General features: G+C 32.0%; 2 protein-coding genes across 2 annotated transcripts; both read right to left on the bottom strand.

Annotated features, from left to right (window-relative positions):
• Window positions 1–1,327: 1,327 nt before the first annotated feature.
• On the bottom strand, window positions 1,328–4,998 carry LOC142629668 (rhamnogalacturonan I rhamnosyltransferase 1-like). Its single transcript, XM_075803696.1, has 9 exons — window positions 4,819–4,998; window positions 4,296–4,701; window positions 3,775–3,842; window positions 3,529–3,617; window positions 3,055–3,220; window positions 2,655–2,944; window positions 2,318–2,522; window positions 1,833–1,990; window positions 1,328–1,709 (listed from the first exon to the last, which is right to left on the bottom strand). Exons 1-9 carry the CDS (start codon window positions 4,840–4,842, stop codon window positions 1,463–1,465), a joined length of 1,653 nt encoding a protein of 550 aa, XP_075659811.1. The 5' UTR covers window positions 4,843–4,998; the 3' UTR covers window positions 1,328–1,462.
• Window positions 4,999–9,988: 4,990 nt separating this feature from the next.
• LOC142627663 (rhamnogalacturonan I rhamnosyltransferase 1-like) lies at window positions 9,989–14,120 on the bottom strand. Its single transcript, XM_075801537.1, has 8 exons — window positions 13,702–14,120; window positions 12,731–12,798; window positions 12,549–12,637; window positions 12,262–12,427; window positions 11,677–11,966; window positions 11,356–11,560; window positions 10,680–10,837; window positions 9,989–10,515 (listed from the first exon to the last, which is right to left on the bottom strand). Exons 1-8 carry the CDS (start codon window positions 14,063–14,065, stop codon window positions 10,281–10,283), a joined length of 1,575 nt encoding a protein of 524 aa, XP_075657652.1. The 5' UTR covers window positions 14,066–14,120; the 3' UTR covers window positions 9,989–10,280.
• Window positions 14,121–16,814: the final 2,694 nt, after the last annotated feature.

Here is a 16,814-nt window from a genome sequence, read left to right as displayed (position 1 = left end):
ATTACGTACCAAATCGATGATCGTTGAGCTCTATGAGATCTCCATGATCGACGAGCTATGAGATTTCCATGCTCTATGAGATTTCTATGCTCTGAGAGTGATAAGAGCTCTGTGTATTTGTTAGTTACGTTGGGCTATAGTTTTAAATTTCGTCGTGGGCTTTTTGCAAGGGATGAAAATTTTGTCGTGGGCTTTTTTCAAGGGCTGAAAAATTTGCAATATTTTACCAAGGGTTGTTGGCTGAAAAAACTGGCGGTTTTTTTTTTTCACATTTATTTCATGGGTGCTTTAACTTATTTTGAGGGACCAAATAACATTTGAAATAAAGTTTAGTAATAAAGCCCTCCGCATTTTTATTTATAGGTTGTATACAAATTTTAGTAAACCCTTGATAAAAAAGGGTTGAAATAACTACACTTTGTTGTAGTGAGATGACCAGCCAAAAGAGAGAAAAGAGATAGGAAGGAGAGAGTAGCCGTGAGAATGAAAAGAGAGGGGGGAGGGGGGTTTCACGTGTGGTGATAGATGGGGGAGATTATGGACCACACATAACCAATATCTTGTTGAAAATTTTACAAAAATGCCCTCACTAAAAATATAAACATATAGTTAAAGAAAAACTTGGGGTGTTACATCCATCCTCTCAAATGGAATGTGTGGTTTTTGTTGGACATCATGTTGAATTTTCCCATTATCAGTATTAAATATTTCAATTGCAAAACCTATATCAATCATGAAAATGAATAGGAAAATTGAATACATTAATGAGTGCATCACATTTATTCTCATTGGAGACACAACACTTTTGAGTTTGAGTCTAATTATATTATATTAAAATTTAAATTCCTTATTATTATTATCATCATTATTATTATTATTATTATTATTTGTGTATGTGGAACTTCCATGGCCCCAAGTGCGTCATTTGTGCTTGTGATGCACATTGTCCATAACTCAAAGAGCACGCATCTCATCCTTGCCTAAGTGAAAGGGATCACAATCACCCCCTTAAAGATCTTGCCATCATCATTATTCAAATTAAGGTTTTTTTTAGAAAAATAATAATTCGATAGTTGAAAAAAGGAAATTCAAACATTAAATGTCTCTTTTGATTGAAAATGCCAAAAGGTACTAATTGAGCTACTATAACTCGACACTTGAATTTAAATTTTATATAACATATAGAGATGTTATTTAACCTAAAATTTTAAATTTATAGATTTAAGCTCAATTATGTTATATTAAAAAAAATTTCCAGAAGGGGCCCGCCGTGAATGTATGTTCATCACATTTCCAAGGTATTGCACAATGATTAGAAATCAAAATCGCTTATGAAAAGAAAAAAAAATTAGTTCAATTTTGTTACAGGATGTACATTTTTGGAGTCCTGGAACGTGAGCTGCATGTGGGGGACAGTACTAGACCCTGCTAGTTTAATCCAAAAGAACATCGCTATTCCCTATCATGCACTCTTTGATTTTTTAACAAATGGTGGCAAACATTCCTGTGGATTAGTATAGAAATAATCTTCTTCCTTGGGCTTCCCAAGAATCTCCATTCTTCTTGTTGGGCCACCCATGCGATCAGCATGACCTGTCTTGACTGCTTGGGAGAATTCGTCCCAGCTCATTGTTTTATTCTTGTACTCATCTATCAAATTTACTATAAGTCCTCTGTCTAAAATAACTGTCGTCTTGAACCCCAAATATCTGCAAAAGAATTATTGAATCACACAAATTTTGAGTTAATTAGATGGATTAATGTCACTCTTTGCCATAATATATCTAACAAGTCAGCGGTAATGGCTAAATCATCTGTTCGTAAATAATTACCGTCGATGGCCTTCCACAACTCTTGCCATGTTTCCTCCAAATGTAGGCACAAAAATGTCACTTTCTATTGCTACTATATAATCCAACGCTGCCATCATGTTTGAATGTTTCCGAAAGGGTTCAAGGTCTGAGGGTGGCAGCAAAGTTTCCTTTTTGATCTGTTTCACACATCAAAACACATTAATAGATGTAACTATATATATATATAAAAGCAAAGCCTGCCATACTGCATGCATGCATGCAAACCCTACCCTAACAATTTACCACCAACCATAAATTTAGGTACAATTTTTTTTTTCTTTTTTGAAATTAATTGTTGATGTGAAATATATATTGTGATTAGTATTAATTAATAGAAATAATGTCAATACTGACTCATGCAAAAATGATGTACATTCTAATCACAATTTTTTAGGTTCATAGTTCTGAAAAAAAATATTATGAAATATCAACTCTACTCCTAAAACTAGGTTCAATCAACTTACCAAATTTGGAAAAATTGATCTCACAGCTGCCATTCTCTTCTCTCCCCCGTATATATCTCCAGCAGCAATATAAACCTGGATACTAGGATCAATATCCAATGCCCTCAATGTGAGTGCAGTTTCCTCGGGGGTTAAAGGACAACCACCAAATTTTCTTTTCTTCTCCGAGTCTATTTCCTTTTCTTTCCACCATGGGTAGGCATATCTGATAACATGCATGTACAAAATTTTATTTATTGGAAAATTAGGAAAACAATGTTGTTAAATGGATTCTTCAAAAAAAGAAAAGAAAAGAGTTATTTACTTTTGGGGCCATTAAGAAATGAAAATCACTCACCTCATTTTTGTCAATTCATTAATTTCTGTGTCATTGCAACCTTCATTACAGCCAGAGAACGCTAACATGTCCATTTCATACCTGAGATGAAGAGCTAAGAAAGGGCCTTTTTGCCTCAGAAGCTTGACAATCTTCTTGCCCATTTCTTCTATTGGTGTAGTGAATCTCAGAGCTTCATAGTTCACTCGGCAGCGCAGCTTTTGGACCTCCTCAGCAATCCCATTATTTGCAAGCCTAGAATCAGACTTGATGAAATGCATGATTCCACGCCTTTTTATCACTGGAAGAATCTGCTTGAAAATAATAGGAATTTAGACCTAAGAACTTGTAGGAAAAAGAAAAAAAGAAAAAAGAAGAAGTTACCCAGCTAGCAATGATATATTAGAAGTTGGGAACCAACCGTTTGATAGTAATAGGACATATTGGACCAACTAGCGGGTGCCATGGAAAAGAAGCAAGGTAAATGTTCCATTATCTTCAGCTCTTTAGGCAGATCTTTCAATATCCGAACTTCGTCTTTCAAAGATGTAATGAAGTAATCCACATCAAATAAATCTTGGAATTTACTGCCATATTGAATAAAGAGATTTATTTTTATTAGATTCTAATGATATAACATAAGGTTAAAAACTTAGGCATGTAGATATAATATGTAATTATTTTGATGTGTTAACATTTAAATCACTAGAATAAAATAGTAATTAAGAAGTTAATTTATTATGTTGTTGATGTAACATCAATCATATTCATTATTATGTTAATTTGTAGACATTTTGTAATAAAAGTTCCTACTTTTAACATTTTTTCAATTCAAAATTAACTAAGGGATTAATTAAATTAAATCAAAGAATCTAGTTAATATGTTTTGACCTACCTGCTATCATTCCAAAAGGAGGTTTTATCCAACTCAGGAACTATTAGTGTGACGTTCAGATATCTTGCAATGGCGACCATGTCACAAATCTGTATATGTACACCATAAAAAGAATCATGGTAATTCATCATCAGATACATTTGTGCGAATATTTAAGATACCTAGCTAGCTAGCTAGTTCATCCCCAAGGAAAGTGAACTTTGAATGCAATAAGAATAGGCTGCAAACGCAGAGCAAAGTACTTACACCAGCTCGCATTTGATTCAGTCCTCCATTAGTCGAAACCATCAGATATCCATTGCTCTCATAAACTCCTGAAGATAATGGCTGAAAGATTTCAGATTAATAAGAACAAAGATAAAATGTTTTAAAAAATAGTCATTCAATTCTAAAAAAGCAATAGCAGATTGTGCTTAATTGTGCCATATATTTAATTATTTATATATATTGTTACTACATGCACCATGCAGGCGTCCAGATATATATAATATCTTTTCTATGAATGAGAGGTAATACCATAAGCCATAAGATCTTCTTTTAAGTTAAAATTGTTGAAACATAGCTTTGATATCATGTTAAAGTACAGGAAGAAGAAAATAAAATGATGTTCTCTACAATATCATTCAATTACATATATATTAGTAATATATAACAGAATACCTTGTTTAATCTATCTAGCTATGTAACATGACTAACATATTACGCGTTTCTCTATTATCTGATTTTGAACAATTAATCATAATATGTGAAACAAGAATTGCACTCACTTTCCGGTGGAACATCAACTTGATGAGAAGAAAGGGACGTGAACAGCCTCGGCGTCATAGTCTTGCTAAGTGTTCTCAGCTGCACTACACAGGTGCCCAACAGCATCAATATTGTTGCAACTCCAATTATCCACAAGTTTAATCGAGCTATAGACAGAGCTGCAGTCCAGGTCTTAAGCTTTTCAGCTTTGATCCTTTCTATAATCAAGCTCTTCAGCTTCTCACCCGTAATCAAACCCTTCAAATTCTCAGCTTTGAGTTCTCCAATGCGCCGCACCTCCATGTTACGGGGTTTTTCCTTCACCTCTCCGACTTTGGATTCTTCAAAATCAACTTTGGTGTGATCCATCTCCTCAAGTCCTTTCTTTCTTGCTACTTCTAATCTTCTCTTTATTACAGATTGGTACTATATGCAACAAAACACATAATAAGAATGTCACGTAAAACATGCAGTAACAAGGTATGTATGCTATATTAGACAATGCATATAGAGAAGAATGACATATCAGAAGAGAAATCTTACAACAATAAAGAGAAGGAAAAACATGCAATCAATGGTAGGTGTGGAAATCCTTATAGGTTTGGCAAGCGAGCATGCAGTGCAAAGACTTCTATGCAGTTTTGGAAATCCTTATAGTCGTCCCATAAGGTCTTTGTATCTCTCAATTTAAAAAGTGTTATTCATCATACACACAAATGTAGCTAGTTTTTAGCCACGTTTCTGCTTTTCATCAGGTTGAGAGTGAATGCATACAATTGAGTTTATTTCATTACCCTACGTAAATGAAAATTTCAGAAAATTATAGTTATGAATTATTTGAATGGTATAAAGAGTTGGACAATAGTGAAGATGGTCGGTTTGGGATAAAGTTAATTACTACTTGATATGTCCAGTTTTTTAAAGCAGATGTAATATATTTATGATAGAATAGCAATATATATTTAATGAGATATTATGTATAAAAAAAATGTCTAATCATTAATTTAATATAATACGATTTTTAGGAGATAGAATAGCTACGTATGAAATGTGGACTTGTTGAATGATGTGTCTCAAGTCTCAATCCTCTTCACCCTAAAAAAAAAAAAAAGTCTCAATCCTCTTACTTAAAAGCTAACATTGCGCAATTAGAATAGAATTATATAGAAAAGAAAAAGAAAAAGAAAATAGAAATGGACTATAGTGAAGATGGTCGGTTTGGGATAAAGTTAATTACGTACTACTTGATATGTCCAGTTTTTTAAAGCAGATGTAATATATTTATGATAGAATAGCAATGTATATTTAATTAGATATTATGTATAAAAAAAATGTCAAATCATTAATTTAATACGATTTTTAGGAGATATAAAATTTCATCAGCTACGTATGAAATGTGGACTTGTTGAATGATATGTCTCAAGTCTCAATCCTCTTCACCCTAAAAAAAAAAAGTCTCAATCCTCTTACTTAAAAGCTAACATTAATTGAGCAATTAGAATAGAATTATATAGAAAAAAAAAAAAAAGAATTGAAAGATATCAGCCGAGAGAGATTGAAGTTAAGAAGCCAATTATGGGTTCCAACTAGGGGTGGCAATTCGTGTTCGCGTGTCGGGTTCGTGTCGTGTCAAGTCATGAGTATTCGACTAAATAGGCCAACACTAACCCGACCTGTTTATTAAACGGGTCAAGATTTCTCAACCCTAACACGACCCATTTATTAAACGGGTCAGTCGTGTCGACCTGTTTATCAGATTTTATCAAAATGAAAAATAAAAATTAATGAAAAAACAAACAAATAAATATTTTTAATATAAAATTCAAAACTAACGAGTAACTGCATCACAAATAATCATTCAAAATTAAAGCATATCTCAATATCACAAATAATCAATCACAATATGTCAAAGAAAATAAATCACAATAACTAATAAGTTTATATACCTAGAGTTTGAAGGGTATATTGGTAAAATATCATTTAATTAAACGGGTCAGACGGGTCAAACAGGTTCTATGTGTTCAACACTAACCCAACCCATTTATTAAACGGGTTAGTCGTGTCAACCTGAATATGACACGAACCCGTTAAGCCTCAACCCATAACCTGCTAATTTCGTGTCGTGTCGTGTCGGGTTCGCGGGTCGTGTCAAATTTTGCCACCCCTAGTTCCAACTAGCTCAACTGGTAAAATTTCTGATAATTGAATAAAAGATTTAGGATTTAATCTCCGTTTATACCAAAAACTGATTAGTGTCAGTTTGGTCTAATAATAAAGAGTTATCATTAAGAGCGGACATCATAAGTTAAAACCCTCTTTCAAAAAAAGTTAAGAAGCCAATTAATTACATTTAATAGTAATACAGTAAATGCACGGCCTGCCCTATATATCAATGGATACAGAGATATGGGACCACGTAACCATCAATATTTATTTGCTTCAATAATTTCAAAATTAATAACAAGAAAATAATAGTAATTAATAAAGGTTGCTTTATTGCATTTAAGAAAATTGTGAGTTTTTATCAAAATTTTAAACAAAATTGCGACTCTTATTATCACGTGATAATGTGACTGTCCTTATATTATTCGGATTCATGTTCTCATCAGTTCATTATTCTACATTTTAAAGTAACGAAGAACTTAATGGTGACTAGCTATAGTATTCTATGATAATCTCTTTTGGATCTCTACAAACATTCAGTTTATTAGCCTTAATTAGCAGTAGATGTCCTGCATTTATATGTTTATATTATTTGAACAGTTGAATCAGATAGATAAAATATGAATGCATACATCAAAAGATTAATTATTGCTCACTTCAAATTGGATTTATGAGTTTGTGAAAACCCAATTTATTCATAAATAAGAATTTGATATATTCATTGAATTGATAAAATCATGTTTTATGAAATAAAAGTCATTCATTTTTGTCAAATTACCGATTATCCTAAAAGCTTAAACTATTAGGAAATATTGAATTTATTCACTTAATCATAAGTCTAACACTCTCCCTCACTTGTGGGCCTAAACTTCCTCTTAATAAGTTAGGGCCTAACAAGTGAGAATTTAACATTTTAAATGAAATGGTAGAGTAAAGCCAGGAATCGAACTTAGGATTTCCTGTTCTTGTACCATGTCAAATTACAGATTGTCCTAAAAGTTTAAGCTATTAGGAAATTGTAAATTTATTCACTTAACCATAAGTCTAACAATTTCAATCTCCAAATTCTCTTTTTCCAAAGATTAAACATTTCTCAATCAAAAAACTAAATGTACGTTCAAGGCTCTTGTTTAGCTGATTAGTGATTACACATCAGACATTGAAACCTTAGTAAGTGGATAATTAGCAAGACCAAGCCATAGGTCTTATTTTTATTTCTTCTTTATGGGTGAAAGACTCTTCTCTTCTCTTCTCTGGCTGATTACACGTCAAACCTTAAAGTCTATGCTAGTGGATGAATAATACTAGACCCCTTGGGCCACAGGCCACTGGTCTCATTTTTCTTCTTTATAGTCGAAATAACTGTTCTCTGTCTCATTACACATCAGACCATGAAGCCCAAGTTAGCGGACGAGCAAGATCAAGCCCCTAATTAATTAGATCGAGAGAGCTCTGTTTTGGCTAATTATACATTGACCCTTGAGGCCAATTCAATGGATGAACAGGACCCAACCCCTTTATCCCATATCTTGTTGCTCTAACGCCCTATTTGGCCACTGGGGCACACAGGACAAAAATCATGCCGCGCGTTGAGACCCCCTATAACCATATGCAAATCAATCTAATTAACCATGACCCAAACCTATTATTATCTCAATGCATTAGATATATACACCCTCCATCTTATAACATGTGGATTCCATAATGGAATGAAACTCACACACTGAAATTTTGACGGCTCATTATTACCAATAATAATCTCTTGTACCATATGTATGCATCATCTCTCTTACAAATTACAATATGTGGATTCTTAAAAAAAAAAAAAAAATTACAATATGTGAATTTTATAGAATTCTATAGTTATGTAAAACTCATACACTATGAAAGAAAGATGATACATATATTTAATTTATATGATTCATTATATAATGAAAAAGAATAATCATATTACAATAATATTGATATGAAATAACTTTTCTATTATATCAATATTATTTTATTATATGATTTTTTTTTTCAAATATCTACTAAAAATTTACAAAACCGAGGTTAGAGCATTAGCATTGAATTGAAAATTTATAGCATCAAAGCATAAAAAGTGTGCATTATCCGGAGGGCTAATTCTAAAAAAAATTTACAATCTAGCTACAATAACATATTATAAGTAAGATTTAATATTCACATCTACTATTTTTAAATTATTCTATTTTACCATCTCAAAAGCTACTTTATCAATTATACCATACTGTTTTATAACACACCCAACATTTTAACTTTTATTTTCTTATACAACACATTAAAATAATATATTTACACAAATATACAACACAACTTTTATTTTCCCAGAGAGTGAAAGAGATGCAAAGAGTGAAAGAGATAGAAGTGGGAATAAAATATATTAAAAACTTATACCATTTTGCTACAGTACCATCACAAATTTATGATGGTACTGTAGCATTATTGTAATAATTTTTGCAATTAAAAGATCGGGTGATGTGTTTGTTTTGTGCTTTAATGCTAAAATTCATCAACATATACCATTTGCAAGATCCAATGCCAATGCTCCCTAGGATTGTATTTTTAAAAATTGTTTTTCTTATTGTCTCTCTCCCTTTTTTATTAATATTTGTGATGAAAAGAGATAAAGAGAGAGAAGTGAGATATATTTTTATATTATTTTAATGTATTCTATGTAAAAATAAAGATAAGGTTGTTGGTTTATTGTAAAATGGGATGGTATAATAAATAAAATAACTTTTTAGATAATAAAATAGAACTTTTTTGCAATCCCCAATACTAATGCTCTAATATATCTATGTAATGTTCCATAATATGATAATCGTTAGATTGTACCAAACCAACACCAAAAATTTACGCTCTTAGGTTTATAAGGACCGAAGAAGGGTTAATTATAAATAAATAAATAAATAAATAAAATATGGGCATAAGAATGCTTTCCTCCCCAATCATATCAAGTCACTCACGTAACATTCCAATAAGTTAATTCCATACAATATATCGGTGGGCCCAACTTTGATAGAAGAATAAAATGACTCGCATATATATGGCCCATTTGGTAATGTTGTTCTAGTACCGTTAGTTGTATTTTTTAGAAATACGTATGGGTAAAAAAGTATATAAAAATACATGTAATGTTGTTTAAATACTGAAAACTGTTATTTAAACTATAATAACCATAGCATTCATTCATTGGATTGTTATGAATGACTTGATACCCCTGTTAAAAAAGATTCATCTTCCTTCTCTCGTGCAGGGTATTGAATTTTGATTCCAAAGTTGAAAAGCAGGTATTCCATATGATGAGTAATTAAAGTCACAAGATAGCCATTAATTTTTACTAGGTTGTCTTGGGCTGATTGCAAAAATGTTTATTAAAAAGGATGATAGAATTGGATCTTGGACTGGCCAATGAACCCTTTCCGGTTTCTTGCAACATCCACATTCATGATCTTGTGCATAAAACCATTTTTAAATTTTTAAATACCGAAACAATATTTCACAACATTAGAAGGAATAAGGACCAATATTCAAAAATAACTTGTTCGATTAAATTGAATGTTCTTACATATATAATTTATGTATAAGCATTTGCAGGGTACTCTACACATTAGATTTGACAACCGTATTTTCAAATCTCACCAGCCAACACCATGAAAAACAAAAAAGAAACATTTTCTTTTCCAATCTTGTAAGAAAGAGCACTTTTTTGGGGCTAAATTTCAAAGAGAGCTCTTTATTAAACTAGAAAGAAGAACCGGAAGCAGACCATGATAATTGATAATGATCCACAAATCGCCACGAGTATCATCATGCACACTTCATGGTTCATCAATTGTTGACAAACATTCCTGTGGATTTGTATAGAAGTAATCCTCTTCCTTGGGTTTACCCGGAACCTCGGATCTTCTAATTGGATTCCCCATGCGATCGGCATGAGCTGCCTTCACTGATACAGAGAATTCATCCCAGCTCAGTGTTCCATTGTTGTACTGATCTATCAGTTCCACAAGAACCTTTCTATCTAGAAGGATCGTTTTCTTGAATCCTAAGTATCTGAAGAAAAGAAAAAAAGAAAAAGAATTAGCACATATAAATGTGTAGTATGAGATGAATTATGTCAAATATATGTAGTTGAAATAACGTAGATTTGATTGATTCAAATGGGAAACAAAGAAATGACGTATTGAGATGAGTAAATAATAGGTGGATATATATACCTTCTGTGGCCTTCAACAACTTTCGCCATGTTTCCTCCATATGTTGGGACAAATATGTCACTTTCTATTGCAACACGGTAATCTATTGCTGCCATCTGGTTTGAATGGTTTTGGAAGGGCCTAAGGTCCGATGGATCCAGTAATGTCTCCTTCCTCACCTGTTCCACATGAAGAAAAAAAAAAGAAAGAAAAAAAAAAAGAAAAAAAGACGTATGTAAACTTATCATGCCATATATGGAGAACAAATTATGCATTGGAATTAGTTTATTTGTTGAAAATGGATAACAAGTTTTAAAAGACCATATGTAATCTAATAGGTTAAATAAACCTAAAGATAAAGGAAAGGAAAAAAAAAACCTAAAATTTGCATTCGTTTTTCATTGCTGTAGAAAGTATAACTTTAATGATAATGCTTTTGCTATAAAATTAAAAAGCTTTTTTATAGTTTTTTTAAGCGTTCAATAAATTATAGTGAATAATATATTGAATTTCTGAACTTATAAAGTATGAATAGTGAATTCTAAGGCTTTTTTTTTTTAATCTCCAAATGACAACTTTAAAATGTTTTTTTTTAGTAGGTTGTTAAACACTAATTTTTGGCTTAAAGTTGTTCAAAACCCTAAACCATACGCACTATAACTATAAAGTTTTTTTTTTCAAGGTTCAAGATACTAACAATATTTGGAAAAGCTTCTCTGAGGGTTGCCAATCTCCTTTCTCCCTTGTATATTTGTCCAGCAGCAATGTACACTTGGATATTACGATCAATATCCAAAGCCCTCAATGCCAGTGTAGTTTCCTCAGGAGTCAGAGGGCATAGACCAGCTTGCCTTTTCTTTATAGAATCAATTTCTTTTTCTTTCCACCAAGGGTAAGCATATCTATTTCACACACAAAATTTATCCCTTTAGTAAATGAATGATACATAGATATCAAAAAGTGCTATCATATAGGCCAGCTAGAACTAGAAGATTGAAGATAGATTGGTGACTCTCACCTCATTTTGGTGGTCTCTTCAATCTCTTCTTCATTGCAACCTTCTATACAACCTGAGAAGGCTACCATATCCATTTCATATCTGAGATGAAGAACTAAGAAAGGCCCTCTTTCCCTCAGAATACTAACAATCTTCCTGGCCACTTCCTCAATTTTGGGAGCAAACTTTAAAGCCTCATAATTTACTCGACAGCGTAGTTTTTGAACCTCTTCAGGAACCCCATTGTTAGCAAGCCTAGCATCAGTTTTTTGGAAATGCACCACTTCGTACGTTTTTATGCGTTGAAGGATCTGTATACAAACAAACACACATATATAATAAATTAGTCTTTACAGCATATATGAATCCCAACCTTGGATATAAAAATGATGTTAAGAAACTACAAATTTTATTATATAAGATTTATAAAATAAGGTGTTAGCTTTTAAATACAACATAAAAAAAGGTATTTATTTATGATGATATTGATGTGTCGCAAATCGAATTTATTTCCAAGTTATTTAAAAAAATTGATAGTAATTTTGGCAATTTCCTTGATATGAAGGTGTTCAATCATAAGACGGAGATGACAAATAAGGAACCAACCGTAGTATAATAATATGTCATGTTAGACCAACTAATGGGTGGCATGGAAAAGAGGGAGTCTTCTTCCACTTTCTTCTTTTGAGCAGGAGGCAGCTCTCTCAATATCCGAACCTCATCTCTCAAAGATGTGATGAAATAATCCACATCAAATATATCTGGGAATTGACTGCATGCCATATCAAGTAATCAAATTTAGTTAAGAACCAAACTAATGGAAAGAATAACTCCATTATTTCATGGATCCAAAATTCAAAGCTTGATAAGAGACCAAAATTTGTTTCACGTACCTGTAGTCATTCCAAAAGGAGGTGTTATCCAATTCTGGAACTATAAGCGTGACATTCATGTATCTTGCAATGGCAACCATGTCACAAATCTGTGAAGAACAACAGTAAGCATGAGTAGCTTTATATGGGGCAACATGTAATAGATGGATCAGTGCCAAAAGAAATTAATAATAATTACTTACTCCAGCTCGCATCTGATTCAATCCTCCATTGCATGAAACCATCAGATACCCATTGTTATCATAAACTCCTGACAATAGATGAAACCGTTTAAGATGTATTGCCGCTACGTTTGAATAAAGACGTAACAATAAAATGAAAGGATGTAACTACAAATTAATAGGCCTAGCTAGAGGTGTGTAATATCTAAACATGAGCATGATTCACCTATAACACCATATATAAGAGGTCCAAAAAAAAGATGATGTATATATAATTCATTCTGAAAACCATGTAGCTAATTGTGCTTTCCATGCATGCAAAAACCGTATGACATCCTACCAATAACAATAGTCTTTTGTATGCAAGGGAAAAAAAAATTCATTAATTTCATAATTAAAATTAAAATATCACTTTAATTTCATGTCATTTAAATTAATCTAATATCACATAAATTATTAGATATACGAAATAAAATACTAATCGTGAAATTTCAAATGAAATTGAGAGGTAGGATTATTTTATGTTGGCATGGGTTCCACTTGAGTATTTGAAACACCACTCATGCTTAGACGGATTGAAATAGGTGAAATAAATCCATGTCAAAACTAAAAACTACGTAAAAGTACTATTGAAGTCTTCTATATGTAATTCTTGCATGGAAACTCCCATGGTAAAAAAAACCCTAGTATTTTTTTAAAAATTTATAGTATTCTTTTTTAGGACCTTTAAAATCTAGAAATTAATCACATTTAAAGAAAAATTAAAGCAATCACTCATATTTTTTGCAATGTTTTCTGAATATGTGTGTGTATATATACTAGATACTCAAACAAATTGAAAGTAAAATAATTTAAGGAAAAAAAAAATAAAGAGGCTTTAAAGTTGAAAAAAAGAACGTCCAAACAAAAACTACTTGATAATGATAGTTAGGTCCCTAATGTTGGTAATTGCAAATTAATCACAGGTCAAATGAAGCAGAGAAATTACGTACTTTCTGGTGGAAGAGAGTATGCAAGCCGAGTGTTGAACATCCTTGGGCTCAACGTTCCAGCTATAGCTCTCAACTGCATTGCAATAGCCCACAGCAACATCACGGTCATGGCTCGAACTGCCCACAGTTTCAACCATGCCAATCTAGACCTAGCGACCATCATAGTACCCTTCAACTTTTCAGCTTTCATACCCGCTTTGATCAAACTCTTCAACTTTTCAGCTTTGATCCCTCGAATGATCATACCCTTCAGTATTTCAGCTTTGACCACATCCATATACCTCAACTTTATTTTACCATAATATGGCTTCTCCTTCTCCTTCTCCTTCTCGGAATCCTCAAAACCATTCTTGTTGTAATCCATCTCTAATTAATACACTTGGTTCCTTCTTTTCTTCTCTATTATATATATATATATATATATATATATATAAGCTAATGGAAAATTCTATATGAAGTACTAAAGCCTTCTAAAAATTATTTAAAAGAGTGCAATAATATTGGTTTCAAGAATTTTGAGATATAAAATAAATAAAAAAATGTTTAAGTTGGACTGTTTGACCAGGTTTCCGGGATATAGGAGGAAAGCTGGTTTTTAGGGCTACAAGGGCATGCAAGAAGAATGCGAGAATGTTTGGGTTTTAAAGAAGGAAAGATGGGATTCTATTCATCCACTTTTTAGCCACGTTGTTTTGGTTTCTTTTTCTTGTGGAATTAATATTTAATATGCATGCTTCATTGTTTTTCTTATTTAATTGATTGAGACCTCCTCTCTTTTCTTTTTTACTTTCTTTTTTTTTTTTCCATATATGGTACCAGAGTCTCAAACTCTCTCAAGCTTTTAGCCCAGCTATTTCATTCCTTACTCGTGACATATCAAAAATCCTATAAACTGGGCGGAACTAGTAATTTTTGCTTGAGGGACCAACCCCTATTTTTTATAAGTTGTTTTTAAAAATGTTTAATAGTTACAATTAATATAAATGATTTTTAAAAAAAAATTTGGGGGTATGGCCCCCACCCTTGGCTATAGTACCGCCCTTGACCAATAATATGGTAAATAAAATTTGAAACTTCAAAGTTTATAGCACATCTTTTAAGTTCATTGAACCCACTACTTGGGTGTCTTTGAAATAATATATGCTTATGAATAACTACAAAATGAATTTATTCAAAAAATACTAGTATATAAAATTTGGCCATCAGCTTAGTTAAATTTGATTGAAATATTGTCTTCTAGATTACCTTTAAAAGAAAAATGAACCTTAACTGTTAATTGGAATCAAACCTACAATATACATATACTATTTTTTTCCTAGACAAATAGAGGAGGTTGGTGGTATTCGAACCTTAGTGCCCAAGCACCATCCCTGAAACCTTCATGACAATTAATTAAGTACTATAGGATTTGAACTTATAGCACTAATGAGTCATTATTTTTTAAGCCAAAATTCGATCTCAAGTCCCTTATATTATATGATAAGAAATTTTACAAATCAAAATAAGTTGAATATTTTGTTTGATCCATAAAATGGGGATTGTGTACACTATATTTGAATGTAACAGAGAAAAGGGAATTAAATATATGGTCCAATCACTTTTGGTTTTTACCCTTGGGTTTGGTCCAATTAGTCTATAATACTGAATGAAGCACGAAACTGCACCAAGAAAATATGTTCTTTGTTGTGACTTTTGCAATTGCTTACACCAATTAATAAATAAATAAATGATTGATTAAAAAAAAAAAGAAATGTATAAAATAATGGTCAAGATCATCAATTCAAATTTTCAATATGATTGTCAAAAATTATTATTGACTGGCTAGCAATTTCATCAACGATTTGTCTCAACCGACTAATAAAAACTGCTTTTTTAATTTATAGTAACAGCAAATAGATGGGTTGACTCAATTATTACTTGAATTCGTGTAACTATCCATATTTATGTACCACAATTTAAGATTGAAATCAATATGGTAGTAAACATTAATAAGGTTGTTATAGTGCATTGAACAAAACTTGCGACCGGTACCACAAGTTTGATGAACCATTGATTACGTGAAGTACACTGCATGTGATGGATGCTCTTTAAATCAAAGTCTCTCTCTCACATTGTTGCATGGTGAAAATCCAAACAAGAAGGTCCATGACTGAATGCATCTTTTTTATGGTGCATTGTTCATCACCAAAAAGTAAAATAAAGAGTCAAATAGTCTGATATAGTATTCAATATGTAAATGAACCGATTGTCTTACGAGAATCCATAACCAACCCCGTAAGTTTTGAGATTATGATCTTATTGTTGTGGTAACACTCGTTGTTTTTCAATAAATTCAAAATTCTTACCCTTAAAGAGCCGGGTTGAAGTTTTACGTATTATCGTCCTTGCATATATAGTTTTTGCTTGTTAACTTCATGCAATAGGCATGTAAAAGGAGCACTTGGCGAAGTCCAAAGATCATAATCAATTTCTTCCACGGCACCCTTCACGTGAGAGAACAAGAGAATTGGTCCCTTTCACATTTTTGTGTGGTTGCCGCTGGTTCCTTGGTGGCATAGTCTTCTTTGGCAACAATAATGTTTACACAAAGGACATTGAGTGATCGATTGAGACGTACTTATAAATCATCTAATTACTTATAGTATTTGCGAATCCCACATGAATTATTTACTCATTTTGTTTAACTTTTACTTATTTTTCTTATTATTTGCAGATTCTACGTGTATCACTTACATATTTTATTTAAATTTTACCTTTTATCCATAGTATTTTTTACAAAAAGCTAGATAATTGTTCTCAAACGAGTCCTCATCTATCTGTCATCTTTGTTGCAAGAGTGACTAGTTCCAATCAAATTATTCCATAATCTCAGTATTAGGTTTGATGAAAGCACAGTCTGGCATTGTATTTTAATTCGTTGCAGTCAAATCATGTCATGAATCCAATTATTATGTTTGATAGTAAGAGCGCTGTGATTGCATTTTAAACTATTTCATTCAAACTACTCTATGAATCCTTTCTTCTTATTTTCAAATCCTCCCATGGTTTATGCCATAAGGTTATGCATTGCAACTCTGATCATATTTCAAGGAGCAATTACAGCCCCAGTAATT

Source organism: Castanea sativa, chromosome 3 (genome assembly GCF_040712315.1).
Source record: "Castanea sativa cultivar Marrone di Chiusa Pesio chromosome 3, ASM4071231v1".
Classification (NCBI taxonomy): domain Eukaryota; kingdom Viridiplantae; phylum Streptophyta; class Magnoliopsida; order Fagales; family Fagaceae; genus Castanea; species Castanea sativa.
Note: the sequence above shows the minus strand (reverse complement) of the source record. Positions and strands in the feature narration are given on the sequence as shown.